Source organism: Arvicanthis niloticus, chromosome 20, assembly GCF_011762505.2.
Source record: "Arvicanthis niloticus isolate mArvNil1 chromosome 20, mArvNil1.pat.X, whole genome shotgun sequence".
In the NCBI taxonomy this organism is placed as follows: Eukaryota; Metazoa; Chordata; class Mammalia; order Rodentia; family Muridae; genus Arvicanthis; species Arvicanthis niloticus.
In genome coordinates this window covers 46,522,499-46,545,792 of record NC_047677.1, presented here as the reverse complement: position 1 = coordinate 46,545,792, position 23,294 = coordinate 46,522,499, and the positions used below count along the sequence as shown (strand labels likewise).

General features: G+C 49.7%; 2 protein-coding genes across 3 annotated transcripts in view; one reads left to right on the top strand and one right to left on the bottom strand.

Moving 5' to 3' along the window:
- Positions 1-2,964: 2,964 nt before the first annotated feature.
- On the top strand, positions 2,965-13,171 carry Lhfpl5 (LHFPL tetraspan subfamily member 5). 2 transcript variants are annotated; one of them, XM_034524406.2, is made up of 4 exons: positions 2,965-3,646; positions 7,303-7,539; positions 10,167-10,212; positions 11,809-13,171. In XM_034524406.2, exons 1-3 carry the CDS (start codon positions 3,235-3,237, stop codon positions 10,175-10,177), a joined length of 660 nt encoding a protein of 219 aa, XP_034380297.1. In that variant the 5' UTR covers positions 2,965-3,234; the 3' UTR covers positions 10,178-10,212; positions 11,809-13,171. The 2 variants fall into 2 exon arrangements, with proteins under 2 accessions (XP_034380297.1, XP_034380296.1); XM_034524405.2 differs by lacking the exons at positions 10,167-10,212; positions 11,809-13,171 and having other exon boundaries at positions 7,303-10,160.
- Positions 13,172-15,695: 2,524 nt separating this feature from the next.
- Srpk1 (SRSF protein kinase 1) overlaps positions 15,696-23,294 on the bottom strand; it is a 36,042-nt gene continuing 28,443 nt past the window's right edge. The window contains exons 13-16 of the mRNA XM_034524137.2: positions 21,746-21,853; positions 20,504-20,573; positions 19,169-19,261; positions 15,696-18,019 (exon numbers count right to left, since the gene is read on the bottom strand). Coding sequence (XP_034380028.1) covers positions 17,835-18,019; positions 19,169-19,261; positions 20,504-20,573; positions 21,746-21,853 — 456 coding nt within the window. The 3' untranslated portion in view covers positions 15,696-17,834. The remainder of the gene's footprint in view (positions 18,020-19,168; positions 19,262-20,503; positions 20,574-21,745; positions 21,854-23,294) is intronic.

Sequence of the window (23,294 nt, the reverse complement as noted above, 5' to 3'; positions counted from 1 at the left end):
TCAGGAGCATCCGGGAGCTCAGGAGCACCTGGGAGCTCAGGAGCATCCGGGAGCTCAGGAGCATCCGGGAGCTCAGACACATCCTTAGTTATGTAGAGAGTTTGAGCTCAGTCTGTATCCCCTGAGATATGCACACTGCTGGACACAGGCACATACCACACACATTGGTCTGCTGGTTTTCCTGTTGGGTTTTGAGTTCTGGATCTCATACAGGGATACAAGGTTGGCTGGGTGGAGAACCAGTAATGACTGTGTCCAGATCAGCCTTGGTGGATTCTTGTCACTCTTGTCACTCTTGAGTCTGTGTGAGCACAGGGTGAAAGTAAGCTAGGGTGAAAAAGGCCAGCTAGTGACCTCTGCATGATCCGTCCTCCGGAGCACACTGAACGGGGCCATGTCCTCGCTGGAAATGTTCCAATTCTCAGGTCCTCAGCTGCTTTCCAACCCCTGTCTAACCTTCTAGACTTACAAGACCCCTCCCCCACTCACTGAGCCCTGCCCCAGATCTTGCCTCTTTGTTTGGTGGCTCTCACATCCTCAGTGACACTGTGCCCCGTGTGTCTCCATAAGAGTGCTTGCCACTAGGTTCAGGGTGCACCCAAGTGATGTAGGATCTCCTTATTCAAAGTGTCTAGGGATAGGTGGAAGTAAATATTGTTAAAAACAAGAAAGAGAGACATGTATATGGGCAGGAGAGATGGCTCAGTGCATAAGCACACTAGCTTTCTTCCAGAGGACCCGTGTTCCATCCTCAGCACCCTCATGGTGGCTCATAACCATCTGTAATTCCAGTTCTAGAGTGCACAGACATACATACAAACCACACCCATACACATTAAAAAAAATAAGAAAATATTTTTAAAAAATATATGAAAGCCAGGTGGTGGTGGCGGCGCACACCTTTAATCCCAGCACTTGGGAGGCAGAGGCAGGAGGATTTCTGAATTTGAGGCCAGCCTAGTCTACAGAGTGAGTTCCAGGACAGCCAAGGCTACACAGAGAAACCCTGTCTCGAAAAAAAAAAAAAAAAAAAAGAAAAGAAATTCTTGGGCTGAATAAAAATATATTTTAGAAGTTTCTTAATTAGATATTTCTGTAAAGACACCCATACCCAGGATACCATGCACAAGTTCTGGGTTAGTGGGTAGTTAGAGCGTGTGGAATTCCACCTCTTATGATGCCTACCTTTTGGAGAGTCCTGAGTACCATCCTGGTGGGGTCATGTGTCCATAGAGATTGCCAGGATGTTTATCTATTTAGTAAGTGTTGGCTCCAACCTCTGTTATCTAAATCGAAACTCTATACTTTTAGCAATGTCTCATGGAAACCTAGGCTGGCCTTGAACGTGGAATAACCCTCCTGTTTTAGCCATGCAAGTGTTGCACTCACAGATGTGAGTGGCCACGCCCACTCAATGTCCAGTGTTGTTTTCAGTTTTCTCTCTTGCTTTTTTGTTTGTTTGTTTTGCCTTGTTGTTGTTGCTGCTTGGTTGGTTGGATTTTTTTTTGAGACAATGTCTATCTGTGGCTCTGTCTATCCTAGGACTTGATCTGTAGACCAGGCTGTCCTAGAGATCTGCCTGCCGCTGCCTCTCAAGTGCTGGAATCAAAGGCTGCATGCACCAGCATGCTTTTAAAGGCCAGCTTCAAAGTACAGTTCAAATGTCTGTGATTTCTTTTTTTTTTTTTTTTTCAAAAGATTTATTTATTTTTATTTATATGGGTGTCTTCAGACACCCACCAGAAGAGGGCATCAGATCCCATTACAGATGGTTGTGAGCCACCATGTGGTTGCTGGGAATTGAACTCAGGACCTCTGGAAGAGCAGCCAGTGCTCTTAACCGCTGAGCCATCTCTCCAGCCCATGTCTGTGATTTCTGTGTGGATAATTTGTGCCTCTGTGTGTGTGTGTGTGTGTGCCATAGCACACATGTGGAAGTCAGTCTTCCCCTTTTACCTTTTTTGGGGGGCAGGCCTCTTGTATGCTACTTCAGAAGCCAGTCTTGATGACTTGCAAACTCCTGCAGAGTGTTCTGTCTTCAGCTTCTAGGTTGTTTTACCTGAGGCCTGGGGATTTGAACTTATGCCCTTAAGCTTGAGTGACAAATGTTTATCCACTGAGTCATCTCTACAGCCTAAAGCCTGTATCATATCTTAATTAGCTCCTGACTTCAGGATTATTAAGGGTTTATTCTTTTATGTATGCTTTCTGGATTTTGAAAAAAAATTTTTTTTAGTACTTTATATCAGCCATTCAATTATCTAAAAAAAAAATCTGGGTATATATGGTTTATTTCTTTGGTTTTAGAGACAGGATCTTATATAGCTTCTCTTGTCCTGATCCTCTTCCTAGTCCTGAGTGTTAGGATGACAGGTGTGAGCCATCACATCGAGCAGGGGAGCGAGGGGGAAGAAATCTGCAATAAAATTGGAAACTAGAGGCGAAAGGCCGCGTGTTGTACACACTGGCAGCTCCGTTGCGGTTGGGGAAGGCTCTGGGGAATGAATTTTGCTCTTCTTTCTTGCTGCGGGGATTATTGCACTAGCTCACGGTCCTTGCAGACAGGATATTTCTAGCCTCCACCCTGGTCTTGGCAGTCATTGACTGGAAGACCAAGGCAAGCCACAGGATGCGGCCCTCGAGATGGAGGGGTGGAGCTGCTGCCGCTGGTGGGAGGTGGAGGTCCCCGCAGGGTGACTAGGGGTGTAGAGGACAGGAAGCATTGCCGCTGGAATCAGCGGAAGAAACCTGACAACCGCGGCCCCACCCTCTGGGGGGAGGAGAGGGCGCGGGTTCCAGATCCCTTCCTCTCCTAGACCGCCCCTCTGAGCTCGCTGGCCCCGCCTCCTCAGGCCCCGCCCCCGAGCCCTGGCGCTGGCCGCGGTGCTGAAACACGCCCCGCAGAGCCTGCCGGGCGGGGCCTGCGAGGGGGAGCGGGAGGGGTGGGCAGGGCGGCGGCGCAGGCCCAGATCCTGGCCGACTTAGAAGAGGCGGTAGGCTCGAGCTCATCCTGGTCAGGGCGGACACGGGCGTCTGGGAAGCGTCTCTTGCGAAGCCAAGGTTGACCTTGGCCTGCTGCGCTCCCAGCTAACTGGGGGATGCTCATTTTGCGCCCTGACCTCAGGCTGCTCCTAAGACCAGGCTGAGGACTGACCCACGACCGGGTCTTCTGTCTCCTAGAGCTGTAGAACTTCTCCCAGCCAGTGCCCCCGTGCTAGCCCAGCGGCCTTCGCCATGGTGAAGTTGCTGCCAGCCCAGGAGGCAGCCAAGATCTACCACACCAACTATGTGCGAAACTCGCGCGCCGTGGGGGTGATGTGGGGCACGCTCACCATCTGTTTCTCGGTGCTGGTCATGGCCCTCTTTATCCAGCCCTACTGGATAGGTGACAGTGTGAGCACGCCACAGGCTGGCTACTTTGGCCTGTTCTCATACTGTGTGGGCAACGTGCTGTCGTCGGAACTCATCTGCAAGGGGGGCCCTCTGGACTTCTCCTCCATCCCCTCCAGAGCCTTCAAGACTGCCATGTTCTTCGTAGCTTTGGCTATGTTCCTCATCATCGGCTCCATTATCTGCTTCAGCCTGTTCTTCGTCTGTAACACAGCCACGGTCTACAAGATTTGCGCCTGGATGCAGCTGGCTGCGGGTGAGCAGGGTTGCTGGGGGGTAGGGAGGACAAGTGGGGCATACACAGGGTACAGCTGCGACTTTCCCATGAAGAGAAAAGCTCTGGGTCTTCTTCTACTCAGTGTTCCACAAAAGATTCTGAGTAGAGCTCAAGCTATACTCAGCAGAGGCCAGGGCTATAGCAGACAAATTATAGGTGTGAGCACACATGGCTTGCACCTAAAATCCCAGCACCTGGGAGATAGAGACAAGAGGATGGCTGTGAGTTCCAGGCCAGCCTGGGCTACTGTGTGAGACTCTGTCTTGAGTAAAATCTGAGACTCTAAGAAAGAATGAGTCAGGGACCAGAAGATGCCTCAGCTGTTAAAGATGCTTGCACCAAGTCTGACACCTGGAGTTCAGCTTCCGGGACCCACACTCCATAAAGAACAGATTCTGTCCAGTTGTTATATGATCTCCATGTGGCATGTGCCCATGAGCTCATGTCACACACACACACACACACACACACAGAGCTAAAAGTAAACGAAGTTGGGGGTGTATGCCTAGGCAGAATGGGGTCCACTCTGTAGAGTTCCTGAGCCAGAGAGAAGTGAAGTGTCTAGGAGGGGGCACATAGCTCTATGTGGACACAGTCAGGTGTACCAACCCCCAGAACACCACACCACAGGCGTGCACACTCAGAGGGAAGAGGAAGGCTATTGCCACGTGGCCTAGGATCCAACTCCAGGGTTATGGTGATGGCCTCACTCCCTGCCTCCTCTTCCTCACCTCCAACTGCTCTCATGGAAGAGTCCAGGACTTTGGAGTGCTGCTGTTACGCTGGCTGTGACCTGTCTCTTTCATTGTGGAATGAAAGTCTTTGTTCCTGGATGCAAACTCCGTCAGTGATTAGGCTGCTGTCTTGGGAGGTGGTAGTGCACAGGCTACCTGACGTCCTTTAACACCATGTCAGGTAAGCAGCTGCTTGTGGGGTCCCAGGGCAAGGCATCTCCTGCCTACTTTCCTGCTCCAGGCTCAGGCGGCCCTCTTGGTCCTTGGGACAACTGATCTTGATCTCCACTGGAGCTAAGGAAGAGACAGCCTAACACCTGTCAGCAGCCTTTGGTCTCTTAGTCCCTGACTTCCTACAGAATGTCCATCAACAGTGGTGGGGCTGAAGACAGGAGACATCGCTGGGTAGGGTAGCATTACCTTGGTGGGGGTCAGAGAGTGGTGAATAACAGGTATCTGAATCTCAGCCAGGCAGAGTTGGAGGGGACCGCAGCTGTAGATGAGAAATTGAACTGGCGGAGAGGGTTAGAGCTGGCCAAGGCTATAGCAGACCGGCTGGCAAATCAGAGCCTGGAGTAATTGAGAGTCCTTCCCCCAAATTATATGCATTCCAAGACCATTTTTTATTGAGAACCATATTTTATAAGCATGATTCACAAAATACTTCATTTTCTGATGAAGCCTCATCACAACCCAGTAGTGAGGGTTCCTGCATTTGCAAAGTCCTGGTTCAGACTAGTTGATGAGCGGTTCCACAAGTAAAGGCAGACCTGATTCCCAGTCTGACACCTGGGCCTGAGCTCCTCCCCGGACCCCATCTCCAAGCCTTAGTGGTCAGGAGGGGCCAACAGGCCATGATGGTCATATCAGGAAGGGGCAATAAAGATTGAGTTCAAAAAGTAGTGGGGTAGATGTGCTTGCCAGCTGGCCTTCCACCTCAGGGCTCCAGGATGTGGAGATACACCATCCTTTCTTGGAGCTGTCTGTCCCCTCCAGCATCACCTGGCAGGTGTGCTTGCTGAGCGGGGCAGCAGGAGGAAGGCCTGGGTGGAGGATTACCAGGCCATTTGAGCCAGATGCTATCTGGGTCACAGAGCTGATAGCAGAGGCCATCCCATGAAGCCATCCCATGAAGCATTCATGGGGAGCGAGGACAAGGGTGGTGTCGTGTTCCACTCGGTGTCGGGGAGGAGAGGGGCTGAGCAGGTGTGCCTCAGCCAGCAACCGGGGGATACATCTGTTAGCTCAAAATTTTCCACAAAGCCAGAGGATGGGGTGGTGTTGGGAGAACAGAACTGATGCCCCTGCAAAGGTGGGGGGACTGGAGCTTAAAACAGTGGTGGAGCTCAGGGTGCAGGCTGAGCATGGGCTCAGTTGTGCGCCCCAAATCTTGGTAACCTCCCGTCTTAGTGAAATTGTGTTATACAAATTCCCGTAGATGAAGCATCCTGAACACAGACATTTCTTTATCTCTCGTGGCTCTGGAGCCTGTGTGAGGTCAGGTGTTGGTACAGTGTGGTTCTGGTGAGGGTCATCTTCCAGGCGCAGACTGCTGACTTTTTGCTCTGCCCGCAAAGGATGGAAAAGTCAGGAAGTCTCTCTGGGTTCCCTTCTATAAGTGTGCTAATTCTGTGTATGGGGGCTTCATCTCCTAAACTAATTACTTCCTGTCTTACTTAGGGTTTTACTGCTGTGAATAGACACCATTACCAAGGTAACTCTTATAAGGACAACATTAAATTGGGGCTGGCTTATAGGTTCAGAGGTTCAGTCCATTATCATTAAGGTGGGAGCATGGCAACATCCAGGCAGGCATGATGCAGGAGAAGCTGAGAGTTCTAATCTTCATCTGAAGGCCGTTAGAAGACTGGCTTCCAGGCAGCTAGGATGAGGGTCTCAAAGCTCACATCCATAGTGACATACCCACCAGAACAAGGCCACACCCACTCCAACAAAGCCACACCCACTCCAACAAAGCCACACCCACTCCAACAAGGCCACACCTCCAAGTAGTGCCACTCCCTGGGCTGGGCATACTCAATTCACCACTTCTCCCAAAGCCCCACCTTCTGATACCATCACTCTAAGGGTTAAAATTTCCAATATACAGCTTTTGGGGGATTCAAATCATTCAACACAACACACATCATCTGTAGCATGTAGTATACCCCATCCCTTGGGGATCGTGTGAGGATGAGCTGATGATACTATGCATGATAAACATCGTATAAGTACTTGACAGATGTGGGACCCACAAGCAGGGGCAAACAAGAACTTGGAGCTGCAGTGACCTGCAGCCCAGCTCCCTTGCTCTCCTTTTGTGCCCCCTGCCATCACTGAGGCCTCTGCTTTCACTGGTCTGGGTTGTGTTTGCTGTCATTACTGCAGAAGGAAAGAGCACGGAAGGTTCCTGGAGAAGCTGGGGGTGGGGATGGTCCGTGTGCTCATTAGGTCGAAGGTCCTGAATCGTGAGGCGTGCTGTGACAACGCTTCTCAGAACTACCACCTGCCTGGACATTCTGAGCAGCTCAGAGGTGGAGGATGAGCGAGAGATGCATCTTGGGTGGGATCAGATGCTGGAGGGCTCTGGAGCCAGAGTAGGCAGTGCCTTGCTGAGTCCAGGGTGGGACTGGGAGAAGGACAGGAGGCCACTTGGTGTGGGCGGAGGCGCCACCCTGGTTGAGGAGCCCCGCCTCTGCATCCATCCTGACTGCTGGATCCCAGTGCTCTGGCTTTGTGAGTTTCCGCTTTTCTACTTGCATTTTACATAGAAGCTGCCCTTTGTGTTTCCTGAGGCTAACCCAGAGACTGGGTGAGGGGAGGTGACACAAGTTCGGGGTGTGAGGAGGTAGCTGGGGTCATGCACAGTCTGACACCACTGGTACCCTCTTGTCTCCTTAGCCACAGGCCTAATGATCGGATGTCTGGTCTACCCAGATGGTTGGGACTCCAGTGAGGTGCGGCGTATGTGTGGTGAGCAGACGGGCAAGTACACACTGGGCCACTGCACCATCCGCTGGGCCTTCATGCTGGCCATCCTCAGTATTGGAGATGCGCTCATCCTCTCCTTCCTGGCTTTCGTGTTGGGCTACCGGCAGGACAAGCTCCTCCCTGACGACTACAAGGCAGATGGGAATGGTACCTGTCTTCCTTCCTAGGGATATCCTTCCCTGGGGCTGTGGGTGGAGAGGTGGGTGCGGTGGTGGCTTTCGGAAGCCAAGTGTGTCTAGGCCCCTGAAGACCAGCAACCATGCCTGTCCTCCCTGAGAAAGGCCATCAGTGGAGTGTTGAAAGCTGGCAGGTTATTCAGAAAAGACCTGTGAGCAGGAAACAGTCCCAATATGGCTGAGGGAGCTAGATGGGGTTCCCCCGGGTGGCATGGAGGCTGGGTTAAGTCATAGGGATTGGCAGGTAGACAGGATGACGGGGAAAAAGGCATGAGCTGCTGGGGAAGGTTGTGCCCGGTAATATGTGGGGGATCTTAAAACCATGGTGGTGCTGAACGGACAGCTCCCGCACTCCTGTAGTGAGGGCTGCTGCTCTCCAACTCAGTCAGCTCCTGCTGATGCCAGGGCATGGGGATGGGGTGAGGCACATGCATCTCTGGGAAACCTTCCCTAATGCTTCACTTTGAACTCCTGCTGCCTGGGAATTTATGCCTGTCTCCATTTGGCCCGTCCCTCCTTCCAATTATCCTGAGGGGTTCTCCCAGTGTCTATCAATCTAGCCAGAGATCAGCGCCTGTCTTACAACCTCAAGATTCCCAAATGCTGTTGCTAGCAGGTGGCCACCATTACACCTGAGTCACCTTAGGGATCTCCCCAGCCATCTGAGAGAAAGTTCCATCACATCAGACCTTGGACCTGGACTATAGGCAGTGGCAACCTCTTATCCCCTGCTGGTTCCAGGGCCAAAGACACTGCATAGGAGACACTTGGAGGCCCAGAAGCCAGGCCTCCTCTAGCTGAGCCTGAAGCCCACCCTTTTCTGTGACTGGTGATAGGGACTGTACATTGCCAGAGATGGATGAGGTATCCTTCCTTCACAGGGAGGGACTCTTGAAGCTTCTGGGTCCCCCAAGAACCCTATTTAGGAAAAGAAAATGAAGTGTTTTACAGAGTGCCCTCCCCAGACAAGGCTGGGATAATGTTTGCTCACAGGAGCCCTGTGAGGTAACATGTGGGCAGGGGGGTGGGTCCCAGCCACACTCTGCTCAGATAGCATCTTCTCCAGAGTGCAGGCTTTCCCTGGAGAGTGAAACGGGAACACTGTATGTAGTTCCTTAAATCTGTCTTCTTATGTGCAGTGGGCTCTTAGCTGTCTGCAGTCTCTCATGTCCAGAAGATCCATTCAGTCCAATCCATTCAGTCCAAGAGACATGTTTATTCTTACAAACCCTCTCTGAAGAGCCTCTTACACAGGTGGTCTTACCCACTGATTAAAATGGCAGTCACCACCTTCTCCTTCCTTTTCTGGCTCCTCTCAACCCCACACACCTGTCTTCAGTCTTTCCAGATCTTTCTCCTTCCCATATTTTATTCCCCCACTATCACCCGGGTCTTACTTAGTTTCTGTTACAGCTGAGCACATCTGGTTAACACCCTTAAGTTGGAACTCAAGTTGGATAAGAAGAGTCAGATAGACTTACTTCTTCCCAGGAAAGTCATAGGCCTGGCTCAGCTATGCCTCTTCCTTTCCTGGAAGGAAAACATGCTGGCTCCTGCATCAGAATAGGGTTCAGTCTGGATCCCACTGTTAACTGGCTGCCTGGTTTTGTTGAACCTCCATTTCTTCTTTTAAAGCTCCCTCACACCGTTGTTGTTGGGTTTTTTGTTTGTTTGTCTTGTTTGTTTGTTTTTGAGACAGGGTTTCCCTGTGTAGCCCTGGCTGTCCTGGAACTCATTCTGCAGAGATCTGCCTGCCTCTGCCTCCCGAGTACTGGAATTAAAGGTGTGCGCCACCACCACCTGGCTCACTTTCCCTTTATTTTTATTATGTGTATGGTTCTTTTGCTTCATTTTGCCCTTTGCATTATATGTATGCAATGCATGGAGGCCAGGAGAGGGTGTCAGATCCTTTGGGGCTGGAGTTACACGCCGGTGTGACTGTCGTGTAGGTGCTGTGAGTGGCACCTGGGTCCTCTTAGCCACTGAGCCATCTTTTTAGGCCCTGAACTTCACATTCTGCATCCAAGCCTGTGAACCATCAAGTTCTATGCTTTCAATGAATTGATTTCATATCAGTTATATTAACAACAGTGAGGTTGGCGAGCATGTGGGAAGCACCAATGTCACTGGTGGAGACAGCCCTCTGTCCTCTCCAGTGCCTTTTCTTTTTCTATCACCTTTGGCCAAACCAGTACCACCCCCAATGCTGCTGTCGGCCCCACCGCTACAGTGCAGAAGTGTAAAGAGAAACCAGTCCAGTGAGGAAGGCAGAATTACTAAAGATGCAGCCGTCTTCTTGAAAGCCAACAAGGGGCTCTTTAGAAAGAGGAAGCTGAGTGTGTGGGAGGGTGCAGGGGGAAGGAATGAAAGCACAGGACTTTAATCCCAGTACTCGGGAGGGAGGCAGAGGCAGGTGGATCTCTGAGTTTGAGGGCAGCCTGTGCTAAACAAAGAAACCCTATCTTGAAAAATCAAAAAACAAAATAAAAAATAAAGATAAAGAAGTAGTTAAGAAAGGAGGATGAATGTGATGAGCCGGGAGCACAGAGATCCCCTGCAGATGGGCCCTGTCAGGAACACTACGTTCTCTTTCTCCAGAGGAAGTCTGAAGAACCAAGGTGCTGACAAGCAACTCTTCCAGCAGGTGAGTGTACCGGGAGCTGCCTCAGGCCGGGGTGTGGGGGGCGGGGGGGGGCGGGGGGGGCGGGCAGCCTCAGAGGGAGCTGCGGGACCTTCACTGGGGCAGGTGAAAGCAAACTTAGGCCTTGAGATGTAAAATAGTTACTCTCTGAAATGGGTGCAGCCCGGAAACAGAACAGAAAGTACTCGCAAGCCATTGTTACACTTTGAGCTCTTATTTTCAAATAAAATTTTAAGTAATTTGTAAAAAACAGGTTGGAAGACCTAACACAACAGGAAACAAGCCACGGACCACAGACGAAGGTGGTGGTGGGGACAACTCAATAAAGCTAATCTAAGACATAATAGAATTATTTGGCAATCTAAATATTAGATTTCTCTCTGCTCCTGCATAGCCGAAGAAAAAAGAGCTATCAACCAGTTTCAGTGTGATTCCCAAAGGTGCATTGTGTGCTGAGTTCCTTTTCTGTTTTGTTTCATTTTGGAGACAAGAGTCTCTCTAGGTAGCGTTGACCGGCCTTGAACTCTCAGAGATCCATCTGCTTCTGCTTCCCTGAGTTCTAGGATTAAAGGTGTGGCCACCGCAACCAGCCTCGTATTGATTTCTTTGTCTTTTAGCTTCCAAAATGATTTTGAAATTAAGAGAGAAAAAACAAAACAACAACAAAAAAAAAAACCCAGAAGTCACCTCTTTTCAAGTGTCATCTTGAATAACTGCTGTTTATTGAGATCAAGGTGGTCTTGTGTGCACATGAATTACGTTCATTTAAATGGCTCCTATTTTGGGAAGAGCCTTCTGTTACCCTGTTAAATCCTTGGCTCTGATGGTGGTGATGATGATGGTGGTGGTCATGCTGCCGATGGTGGCGATGAGGATGGTGGTGGTCATGATGAGCAGAGCCCCTTGTTCCATTTAGAGCAGTCCCGGATTTCAGGGACCGCTTGTTCAAAGGCAACTCTGCCATAGCAGAAGGGAACCAGAGACAGCTTTTCTAAATAATGTCCAGGAACAGGAAGCACCGTTGAGCATCTAATCTCCTCATGCGTGTCCAGTGCCCACTGTTAACCCCACATCGGAAGCTCTTTCCACCCATATCCTCATGTCAACAACTGTGCAGCCGTCAATCAGAAATCCACCGGGTAACGCATGTCTTTAATCTTATCACTCAGGAGGCAGAGGCAGGCAGGTCTGAGTTCGAGGCCAGTCTGATTTTCAGAGAGACGGGGGGGGGGGGGTTGGTGTGTGTGTGTGTGTGTGTGTGTGGTGGGGGGGGCGTGGGGGGGGGGCGCTACACAGAAATACCATCTCAAAAAAACAAACAAAAGTATACATAATTTACATCGTGTGCGTGTGAGCGCGTGAATGTGCACGCACCAAAGCACAACTTAGATTGGTTGTTTTTCTCCTTCTACCATGTGGGTCCCCAGTGTTGAACTTGGGTTTTACATACATGGGTTTTACATCTTGCTAGGCCCTGTATTTTTTAATTGACTTTAAAAAATGTCATTTTATAATCTAGCAACAGCCTCCTCCTCTTCCTTCTTCTCTCCTTCCTCTGTTCTTTTTCTTCCTCTTCCTTCTCTTCTTTCCATTTTTCAGGCCATTACCTCTGTGGCAAGGAAAATTAGAACTCGGATCTGTCAGAGATGAAAATTTCCCTTCGGCTTCCTGTCCTTGGCTCCTCCAGACCTGGGGCAGAGTCTCAGCACAGGGCAGAAGCCCCTAGTCTCCTGTTGCCCAGACAACTGTCTGCAGCATACAGTTCCTATAGAAGTGCAGTGATCCACGTGGGGACACTCAGGGGCTGAGTGGCAGAAGGGTGCTTCCTCAGAGACCCTGGTTTCCTTCCTAGCTAAGGATTCCCACCAGCAAACCATTTTATTCTTCGGTGGCCTCTCTGCTGTACGTTAGGTTTGTGAGTTCACGTCTAGACACCCGAACGGGAGCCTTCTGCCTTCTGCAGGGCCCCTCTGCCTCTTCCCTGCTCTCATGCTGTCTCAGAGAAGGGCGGGGAACAGAGACCAAACCCAGGATCAGATTCCTAAGCTCAATTTGACTTCACATTTCCCACAGTGCTCCAGCTGGAACCAGCTCCTAGCTTCATGAAAAGTAGATTTTCACAGGACTACGTGGCACTTTTGTGAGAAACTTGGGATTGATCAGATGGGTGGTTGTCTGCTGGCTTCAGTTTAGGTGACAGTTCACTGAAGCAAATGGCAGCACTACTCCCTGCAGGGGGAGCCTGTTAATGACCCTGAGAAACAGGATCTGGGCTTCCCCCACTTAGGAGAGCTGCCCTCTCAGGTGAAGGGGGTACAGTCATCCCTTGACAACCCACCCAGGGTGCTGCTTCCTCTGCAGTTCAGAGAGGCTTGGGAGAGCATCCAAGCTATCCTTGAATGGCTGGTGACAGTGCTGGGAAGGCAGTTCAGCGGGGACAGCACCTGCCCTGCATGTGTGTAGAAGACACTGCCCGTCCTCAGCACTCGAGGGAAAACAGCATATAAACTACTAGAATGGGATTTGAATGGGATTTGATTTTGTCACCTGGTCCACAGCAGCTGGCTTGCTTACAGAAATGATCACACCCATGTTCTTTTGCTAATACAATTTTTCAGTTTACAGTCAGGCCCTTAGCGCAGCACCCTCCCTTACTGTGTGTGCCACCCATAGTGGACTCCTAGGAGGCCAGACGTTTCCAGGAACCACTCTACTCTCAAGTTCTCCACAATGATGATACCGTGATGATCCAAAGAAGCTCCTAGGTGCGTGACACACCTGCAGGCCGGCTAATCCCTTAGAACCGCCTTTTTGCTCTACCTGAACGGAGACAGAATCCAGCCTCACCGCCAACAATGATTATGGTTCTTAGCGCTGTTTACGCAGATTTGCCTTTAAATTCTCAATGTCTCTAATATCATTCATCCTTGAAAATATGCAGAATAAAAACATCAGTGAAACTAATCCTTTTCTTACCCTGTTGCATATGCCTTTTGTGGTGGCCTCAGACTTGAGAACAGACTGTGGTGCCCAAGTCACCCAGTCAATTAGCTCTGAGCAGACAGGCAGAGGGAGGACCGGGAGGAGGCTATGCCCAGCATTCACAAGGCCCTGGATCTGCTCCCCAACACTGAAAAAGAAATAAAAGCCCATACTCAGGCAGGGTGGTACACGCCTAGAACCCTAGCATTTGGTAGAGACAGAGTGACTAGGAGTTTCAAAGCCATCTCTGATTGCTTTGGTTGCAAGTGAGACCACCCTAAACTACTGGAGACCCTGTCTCAAAAATTGACCAAAATCCCTCTAAACAGGCTGGAGAGATGGCTCAGCAGTTAAGAGCACTGACTGCTCTTCCAGAGGTCCTGAGTTCAATTCCCAGCAACCACATGATGGCTCACAACCATCTGTAATGGGATTCGATGCCCACTTCTGGTGTCTGAAGACAGCGACAGTGTACTCATATAAATATTTTTTTAAAAATCCCTCTAAACAACACAAACCAGACCTGGTAGAGCTCTGCAACTGTTGAGGCCTGGGGGACTTGGGAAGAAACCTTCAGTGCTCTCTCAGCCCTTACTAGCTCCCAGCCTGCTGGACCTGGACTCAGTTCCTCAATGGTCACCATCCTGTCACAGGCCACCCAGGCAGCTTGCTTCCCCAGAATGGTCCAAAGCCAAACAAGGCAGTGCTGGGGCAGGGGCGCGGTTGGGGGCCGGGGGGGGGGGGGTCACAGACAAAAGCCACCTGTCTTCTTAACCAGGTCTCCAGTGACTGGCTACCCATCTCCCATCCCAATCTACTGGCAAATCCATGAGCTACAGGGAGGTAAGAACTTCGGGGGCTTTTTGCGTTGTTTGCACATGTGTAAGTGGACGTATGTAAATACGAGTGCACCAGAGACCATGGTTTGGTGTTTTTCTCAGTAACTCTTCATGTTCGTTCCTTCTTCCGTTCACTCGTTCACAGGGCCTCGCTACGTAGCTTTGGTTGTCCCTACTTCTGTCTCTACTGCTGGGATTACAGTTGCCTGTTGCCATGCTCAGGCTTTTGAGCGCTGTATAGGTTCATGGGTACCCGAAAAAGGATTATCCATGACTTAACGCTAAAACCACCACAAATATAAAGGGAAAGACAAATTAAAACCTGGGCAACTACATGGAGCAAATAATAAAATGTCATTGAAAAACAAGTCCTAACCAAGGCATTCAAAAGAAATCACTCCAGGGTAGACATGGCTGCTCAAGAGTCAAAGGTCAGCCGTGAAAGCCTTGGAGTTCAGTTCTGGAAGTCATGGTACAAGGAGAGAACTGATCCCATGGCTGTTCTCCGACCCCACCCTCATCCAGCGCCTCAGCATGCGTGCCCACAAATAAGAACGGATAAAGAAAGAAGGAAAGAAAGCCAGCCAGCCTAGTATAGCCATGAGCAGCGGCCTTTAATCCTAGCCCTTGAGAGGCAGAGGTTAACCTGATCTACAGAGCGAGTTTCAGGACAGCCAGATAGTGAGACTGTATTAAATCTCTCCAATACTCCCTTCAAAAAAAACCAAACAAACAAAAACAAACAAACAAACAAACAAAAAAAAAAAAAAAAAAAAAAAAAAACCTCAAGCTTAAAGAGATAATAATAAATGTAAGTGTCCCATAAAACCAGTAAGACACTTGCTCTCACCAGTACTCCAACATGCTTGTTAAAGCAGCAAGTGCTCTCTTCTTGAGAGAGACCAGGTACAGCTGGAACTCCAGCAGTTAGGCAAGCCAAGGTCCAGAACGCAGCTTGGAGGGAGAGTTCTGGCCCAGCGTGTTCCCAGGGCCCGATTTGACATCAGCACAGATTACAACAGGCCTTTCAATGCTGTCAGCCTGCACCTTCTTGGGTGATATCAGGGACCTTAAAACCATGCTTCCCCTGGTTGCTGAGGTGTTCCATCTCTTAGGAATTTTACCACAGTGCAAGAAGCGAGTTAGGCAAGTAAATAAACACCCCACAGAACTGCTTCAATCCTGCCAGTGGCATTGTGTGGGCCAGTCATCTCTCAGACAGACAGGGGCAATGAGATCCTTCCCGTGGATGAGCTGCTGTGGGAGGGACGTGGGCACACGTGGACACCTGTGGAGGACACACTGGCACTTGTGGCCCTGTCTAGGGGATGGGTTCTCCCTGAACCTTAAGCTCCAGACTCAGCTAAGAAGGGCTGGCCAGCAAGCTCCAGAAACCCTGCTCCCACCCAAGAAGCTACCGTATTCTCACACCTGGCCTTGGGTGGTGCTTGTGTGGTAAATAATCACTGACATAAGCCATATCCCCAGCTCCTGAATGGGGGGCAACGATTTTCTTACAATTTTTAAAAATATGTTAATTCCACAATTAAGAGTTAGAGAAACAAAATTATAAAGCCCACAAGAGGAGGAGTGCCTGTGTTATTGTTTCATTGCATATTCAGTTAACTGCTTGGGCAACAAAGAAACCAAACTTGTGGAACCAAGCAGGTTATTAAATACTCTGTTTATTGATCTGCATTTGTGAGGACACAAACATCGCACTCAGTAGAAAGAATATAAAACATAATAGGGCGTATCCTTAACCAGGAGCCAACAGCAGTCCTGCAGTGAGACCTGGCCTTTATGGCATCAACTGTGCTCGGCCAAGCTCAGGAGACCATGGAAGCGCAGCTTCTGCCCCTGCCTCCTTCCACTCTCCCCAGGTTCTCTGGCTCCTCAAGCAGCAGGGGGAAAGCCCTTATTTGGTGGGACTTATTTCCGGAATGAAGTTCCAGGTTCTCCCCCCATTACAATTTACCTTGAGTCACTGATTCCATCAGGCCTGCTGTTGGCTTGTGTTTCTTGGTTAGGTTACCTTAATGTCACTAGGACTCCTAGGACCCCACAACTGAGATTTGCCGAGAAGAGTTTCAGGTAGGTCTGCTATTGCTTTAGATGTCATTACAGTTGACAACCCAGAGTGGGTGAGAACTGCTGTAGGATTGATTTCCCTGCCGTTATATGATGTCATCTGCTCTCTTTATACTTGATAGGTGCATAGATAGCCTGACTTAAAACTCTTTCTACAGGAACATGTCTGGTTCCAGATAACCAATCAAGAGCCAATGAATGACTGGTCAGTTCCTCAGGTGAAGTTGATGAGTTACAGGAAGCTGCTTGCTGGTGAGCCAATCCCGAGGGTGACCCCCCCAGTCTTCCACACAGGAAGGAAGGAGGCAGTGGTAGGTTTCATTCAGCTTGCTTAGGAGAACCTGGGCCTGCAACTCCGTGGCTTTGTCCAAGTTGGAAACGGAGCTGTTTCCACAGCATGCTGTAATCAAGACCCACTTGGTCCGTGCTAACATTTGCACACAGCTGTCACGAGATCCCAATCCTGTCCTTCTGATGCGTGCGTCACCCCAGGAACATGTGATGTTTAGGTAATCAAGTCTATGCAGGGCCACGCCCACAACGAAGCTCACAAAGCCTTCTGCAGTAAGAAAAAGCCTGAAGCACACTTCAATCATCTCAAACCCGATGTTAAAACCTTACATTATACAATGAAATAGCAGCACAGGACGACGAATGTCAAAACCAACAGGGAAAAGCATGAGGAAAGCATCATCCTCTATTCCCCTTGGTTCCTCACCCAGGGTCTCAAAGACCCCGAGCCTCTGAGAAGTGAGAACAGCAAAGCTACATGGAGAAAACTGAGTCAAGGCCAGAATTCTAGGCAAGGCAGGAAAGCTGTGGATGGAAGCAGAGAGCTGTCTGGGAAAGACTTGGAATGTGGAAACACTCCCTGAACCTGACAGCTTTGAAACCCACATCTCCTGTTTGGATCACCCCAAAGCTCATTGCAGGACAGTCCACTCAAGCTGAACAGGACAGGCTCCAGGAGGGTGTACTGAACGAGCAGACTGAAGTGACTGTTCTCAGGGCAACACAGGACACAGAGCAGGACTATTTCACAACACCTGAGGCTCCCAGGAATTGTAATTCACTGGTTCTATTTTGTCTACATTAAAAACCAGACTCAAGATTCCAGGAACTTGGTTGTGAGAAGATGAGAGAGGTCCAACAGCACTTTGAACAGTGATAAAATGGTACCCAAACTGGTTGCTCATCGAAAAATGTAGCATAAAAGTCGCAGGAAAAAAAATGTGAACATAGAAAACACAGAAAAAATCCAGGAAGATGATGCAGCCTGGATACAGCACATTTAATGTCTCTGCTGTTCACAGAAGAATCCACTCCCCTCCCCTCCTCGACCTTGTGCTGGCGGCGGGATGTGCACGAGAAAGGTGACTCTTAGAGTCAGAGAATAAAGAGGGTGGGTTCACGATCGATCTTCACAGCTCTTCTTAGAAAGGGCACTGACAAGCTAATGAGATGGCAGGGCAGAGGGTGAGGCTGTTCACACTTTTAGTCTTTGGCAGAGCCCAACCAAGGCCAAATTCACCTAGGATGCCCAATGGCTGTGGGGATTTCCACAGGATCAAGGAAGCAAACCCAAATGAACATGTTGGATTAAAAAAAAATAGAAACCCTTGAAAGAAAGAGCCCTGAAAAAGGAGGGGGAAGTGTGAGGGCAGGCTGGAGGGAGGGTCCATCGATGAGCCCTGCTGCAGCAGCAGGGCTGGCTTAGGAGTTTAGCCAAGGATGCCGGAGACACTCAGCAGCAGTGGCTCTCTTCTCAGGCATAAGCTCCAACATGGGCAGCAGGAAGTCTGTGAAGCCAGCAGCCTCCTCCTGAGACCACTCATACTTCTCCACCAGAACCTCCAGCAGACCCCAAGGCTTCAACTTGGTGATGTGTTTCAGGTCACCTGTAGGAGACAGCACAGGCTCAAACAGTCCCCACAGTCTCATGGTGTGTTCAGACATCGCCCTATAAGCAATGGTTCAACCTTCCACAGCTCAACACTCTAGTAAATGCTGCTTCACAATGAGGGAATGATTTACAAATAAAAGCTAACAGCATGACAAATACACACAATACATCTTTTCCCTTCAACAAATGGTGCTGGGAACCCGCTAGCCGTTGTGAGCCAGGCAGCCTCCTACCACTGAGGTGCGACTTCACTCTGAAGCTCCTTGGGGGCTATGTCACCCAGACTGACCTTTCAAGTCCTGGCTTCAGCCTTTGAGGCAGCTGGGACTAGGCCCTCTTCCCTGCCTGGACGAATAATTTAAAGCAGTCATTTCCTAACAGCTCCCCCAGGCAAACGCTAAGAACCTCCACTTGAGGTGACCGGAGGATGTTTTTTGCAGGCCATTGAACTCCACTCACACCATGATTGACTTTGCACACAGAAAGAACCCTGAAGAGCACTTCACCATTTTCCTGTTCAAGAGGTTTTGACTTTTTCTTTTTTTTTTTTTTTTGGTTTTTTCGAGACAGGGTTTCTCTGTGTAGTCCTGGCTGTCCTGGAGCTCACTCTGTAGACCAGGCTGGCCTCGAACTCAGAAATCCACCTGCCTCTGCCTCCCAAATGCTGGGATTAAAGGCGTGCGCCACCACCGCCCGGCGGTTTTTGACTTTTCTAAGGATGACTTGTGCTCAGGTTCCTCAGCACTTGTTACCAGCTGAGGAAAAGGGCGTGTGGCCCAATACACACCAGAGCAGACAGCTCTCTACATTGTGTGAGATTTGTTTCCCTTTCAGTCTCATCTTTGATGTGTAAGAAACACAAAATCAAACACAGTTTTAAGTAGGGGTGGGACACATACCTCTAACCAGGAGGACCAAGCCAGTCTGGAACAAATAGGAAGAAACCACCAAAACACAAACCAAACAAACCCAACAGTGTGGCTGAGCTGAGCCTCTGCCTATGCCATTCAGCACCCGCTAAGCCATGGAGTGTTCAAGGTGTCCTTCCCTGCTTTCTGTAGGATCTAGGGACCAAGGACCCAGAGACTTACTTCCTGTTTTAGACATTTCATCCCTTTGCTGACGGGGAAGACAAATGGTTTACCTTTTTTGGTGAAGAACTCCTTGGAGTATTTCCCCGCCACGATGAGCTTGCGAGGCACCTTCCCCAGCAGTTCTATGATCAGCGCGATGTGATCTGCACACATTTCAGGAGCGGGAATAACAAAATCGGCTTTAAACACAGCAGAGACTGGCGCGCACACCATTCTGTAAAGCACTGCATGCTTGCTTTCTGACCTAAAGCAGAAGAACTGTCTATCTAGTACAGGGTCCATTCCAAAGACAAACACCTCTGCACCCATCCAGGCAGAGATGTCTCCAGAGAGAGACCCAGAGTCAACCTTTCTTCAAGAGGCTCTGCTTCCTCAGATTGTGTCTCAGCTACTCTGAAAGGGATGGAGAATTCCTGTGACCATTTCCATCTGTGGCCAAAGGGCCTGCCTATCAGCTATGCAGCACGTGCCAGGTGGGCAGAGATAGAAGGGAGACAGCAGTAACACGCTGAGGCAGTGAACAAGGCTTTCCATGAATAGCTTCAAGGATTAGCTGGGCAAAGTGAGAACAAATAAAAGCACGATATTCAGGGAGCCCGTGGACACAAGTGTGCTGCCTGGCTGCAGGCTTCCTAAGCGTGGAGGCTCAGCCACACTGCAGTCACTGAGGCCATAAGCCAAGATGTAGTGTGTGTTTCAGGCAGAGGAAGCACCAGGTCAGCATGGCCAGTCCTCCACAACTGCTAGATAAATGACACACACTTAGCCAAGTCCAGCAGTTCCACCAGGGCTGAGGCGGAGCTGACTGAGTACCGACAGGTCAGAGAGGATGGAATTAATACAAGAGTTCATGTCTCTCCCTACTCGGTCCCTTCCACATATACGTTAATTTTCAGTTTGGTAGCAGAAGGTCCTACTCCATGTAACTCTGTCCACTGTGTGCATTCTGTAGCTCACACTTCAAGAGTATGAGTGACGAGTGCTGGGGCTGGATCAGGGCTCCCGTGTGTTAGGTACCTGAGCAGCTCTGCCATCAGTCTGTACTATCTTTTCCTACATGGCCTCCTGTCTATCTGACCCCTAATATAGACTGTCATGCTTATTTATTTATATAGAGAGACTCTCTTATTTATTTATAAGCTTTTTAGGAAAGGGTCTCAGTGTGAAGCCAAGGTTGGCCATGACCCTGTGATCTTCCTGCCTCTGCTTCCTTAGTGTCCTTAGCATCACTGTCCCACCTAGCTTTAGGCTGGCAACACTTCTCCTGTTTTTGGCTCTCATGCACACCCAGAACAGTACCAAAGGCCTTTGGGGCCAACAAATGATGTCAGTTACAGTGAAAAGCAAAACAGCTACACACGAACAGCTGGGCAATGGGAACTCACCTTCATCTCGAGTGTAATCCTCCCCTGAATGAGGCTCAAACAAATAGTCCCCTGTGGCCAGTTCAAAGGCCTATGGAAAAAGACAGCACATGAGAGCATCAGAGAAACAGACTGTTGTTGCAAAGCCTTCGCTATTTGATTCCAAACCTAGATGACCACTTGAAAAACATCTAAGATTGCTCCTGAATGAGAGCTATACACAATAAAATGGGGAAAGGAAAAAAGCACCAGTTAGTACCGATGTTGGATCTTTCACGGTGACTCTGTAGCTCGATGACACTGCCCTCTTCCAGCGACAGTTTTGCTCTGTGGCCAGCAAAGGGCACAGTGGGTGCCATGGTCTGTACATAAACCACTTGTGAGACAAGCAGCCCCATCCTGTGCTGAAATCCTAAAGTTGAAAATGTAATCTACATTCCAGATTACACTGAGACTTCCCTGACTATGTAGCCCAGGATGGTCTTGGATTCTTGGCAATCCTCCTGCCTCACCAGGCATAACAAGTCCTCGGCTTTCTCTCTTTGCTTACTGCTGGGACTAATGGAACAGCAATTAAAGTGTAAGTGTGTAAACCTGACACACAGGGGCCCTTCCCTGGTGGTGACATGTCCAGCAAATGTGACACAAACCTCCACCAGGCTGCCTTCTCTACGTCTGGCCCGGAATTTGTACCTTTGGTAACAAAATACCAAGCTAGTGCTTGTAGCCAGTTGAGCAGGAGCTGACTTGGAAAAGCCAGTACCTACCTAAGGCCACTGTGTAAAGCAAAGGCACTCTCTGAGGGACTACATCCTCAACCTGTCTGGTCTGGGTAGTCAGGGTCTTTTTGAGCACAGAAAGCTTCAGCTCAAGCTCAAAGCATAAGTGCACATACAGCAATGCCCACTGGCTGATGCTGACAAGCATAGACTGTAACAAGGGGAAAACTAAATCAAGAAGTAACATGCCCCAGCATAAAGCAGTGACTAGTGAATCCATTGGTGCCTGGGCCTCACACCCGACTGACCAAGACATCTGAGGAGTGGTCTAATTGCAGACACACCAGCCTTTCAGTGGTATCCCCAGTCTGCAAACAGGCCAAGGCTAAGAGCTTGAGAACATTAGTGATCTACCAATCCAGACACATTAAGGCCTCACAGTAACTGCTTTCAACTGACCCCGCCCCTGCCCATGGTTCCTGACACATCCCCAGTGACCAGCTGAGGCACTGCATCCACAGACAGGGAAGGCAGCAGGGCTTACCATGCATGCTGTGCTCCAGATGTCAGCAGGGGTGTTGTAGCCAGACCCTATCAGGACTTCCAAAGACCGGTACTGCCGAGTCTGGATGTCTTCCGTGAAATGCTTGTGCTGAAGGAGTCAACGAGTGGAGAACCTTAGTATCCATTTACTTTAAAAAGGAAAAACTAAGGCTTGCTTAATGATGGAGACTACAGTGAGCTCTCTGAACAAACTTCCAGTTAGCTCACCTCAAAGGTATCATTTAACAACCTGTTTTACTGCTACTCCAAATAACTAAAAAAACGAGCCTTAATTCAGTTTAGACATAAAGACTTAGGAACAACAATAGCTTTATCAAGAAAACCAAAAGCTAGAGCCAGTGTGAGGCACACGCCTTCAATCCTAGCACTGGGAGAGGCAAAGGCAGGCACATCTCTGAGTTCTACATGGCTGACCTGGTCTACACAGTGGGTTCCCAGCCAGCTCGGGTCACAATGAGACTGTTTCAGAAAGCGAAACAAAGAAACCCAAACCAAGCAAACAAACAAACAACAACAACAAAAAATAAAAGTAGGTAGAAAAGCCAGAGAGGCTCAGCAGGTAAGAGCCTGCCAGCAAGCCTACGGGAGAGCGAGGGCACTGCCTGCTGCGACTGTTCTCTGACCTACATGCTGTAGCACACTGGAACTGGACTGTAGACTCTGGAAGAGGCAGAGTCTACAGTCCTGCAGGACAGGCAGCCAGACGGCAGGGACAGCGTGGCGTGGAGGAGTGCTCCAGCTGGGAGCACGTGAGCACAGCAGCGAAGACACAGCTCATGGCTACTTTAAAAACGGGAGAGGAGGAGCTGGGCCTTCAGGGACAGTCACTGAGAGCACACACGCAACTTGGAAACAAAGGCCAGGGCTGGTAAGATGGCTCAGCAGGCACACATCCCAGAGAGGACCAACTCCAACAGGTTGTCCTTGGACCACTCATGCACATCCAGTCCCCTCTCCTGCTGTCACCTCTCACACTCCCCACTCATGCACATCCAGTCCCCTCTCCTGCTGTCACCTCTCACACTCCCCAGGGCTTCTCCTGCCGTGGACTTCTAGTCTTACTTCACTGTAATGCACACATAAAGTATTTCAAGTCATCTGTGTCATTGAGGCTTGCTTTGTGTTCCAGTATATGGTATACTTTAGGTACTAGTCCCTTCTACTTTAGGGACTAGTTCTATAGGCTAAGCATATACCTTCTGCAGGGTCTGGATGGTCAGAGTGACACACCAAAGCTCCCCGCTACTGCTGTGCTGCTGTCCCAATGCGCTGTCCCCGTGGCCAGTATGAAGGGATTTTCCTTTCTACTGACTACTGGGACACTCCGTCCTTTGTGAGTGCCCCCTGCCTGGAACACCTCTCCTCACCGCCTTACCTAAGGTCACACCTGTCCTTAATGCTGAGCAATCTTGAGGAACAGAGTGATAGTTGCTGCTGTTTGGTCCAACCTGTTCATCTTTCTCTTTGTATTCTCTAAGAAATTCATGTCCGTCTGCCATGGCAGTCTACACCTTCAATCCCAGCACCGG

What these genes read in the sequence shown, in the direction of transcription:
- Lhfpl5 (XM_034524405.2), top strand. Translation starts at nt 3,235, where the DNA reads ATGGTGAAGTTGCTGCCAGCCCAGGAGGCAGCCAAGATCTACCACACC. An exon ending in CTGGATGCAGCTGGCTGCGG is followed by an intron (nt 3,647 to 7,302) that starts GTGAGCAGGGTT and finishes TTGTCTCCTTAG; the next exon opens with CCACAGGCCTAATGATCGGA.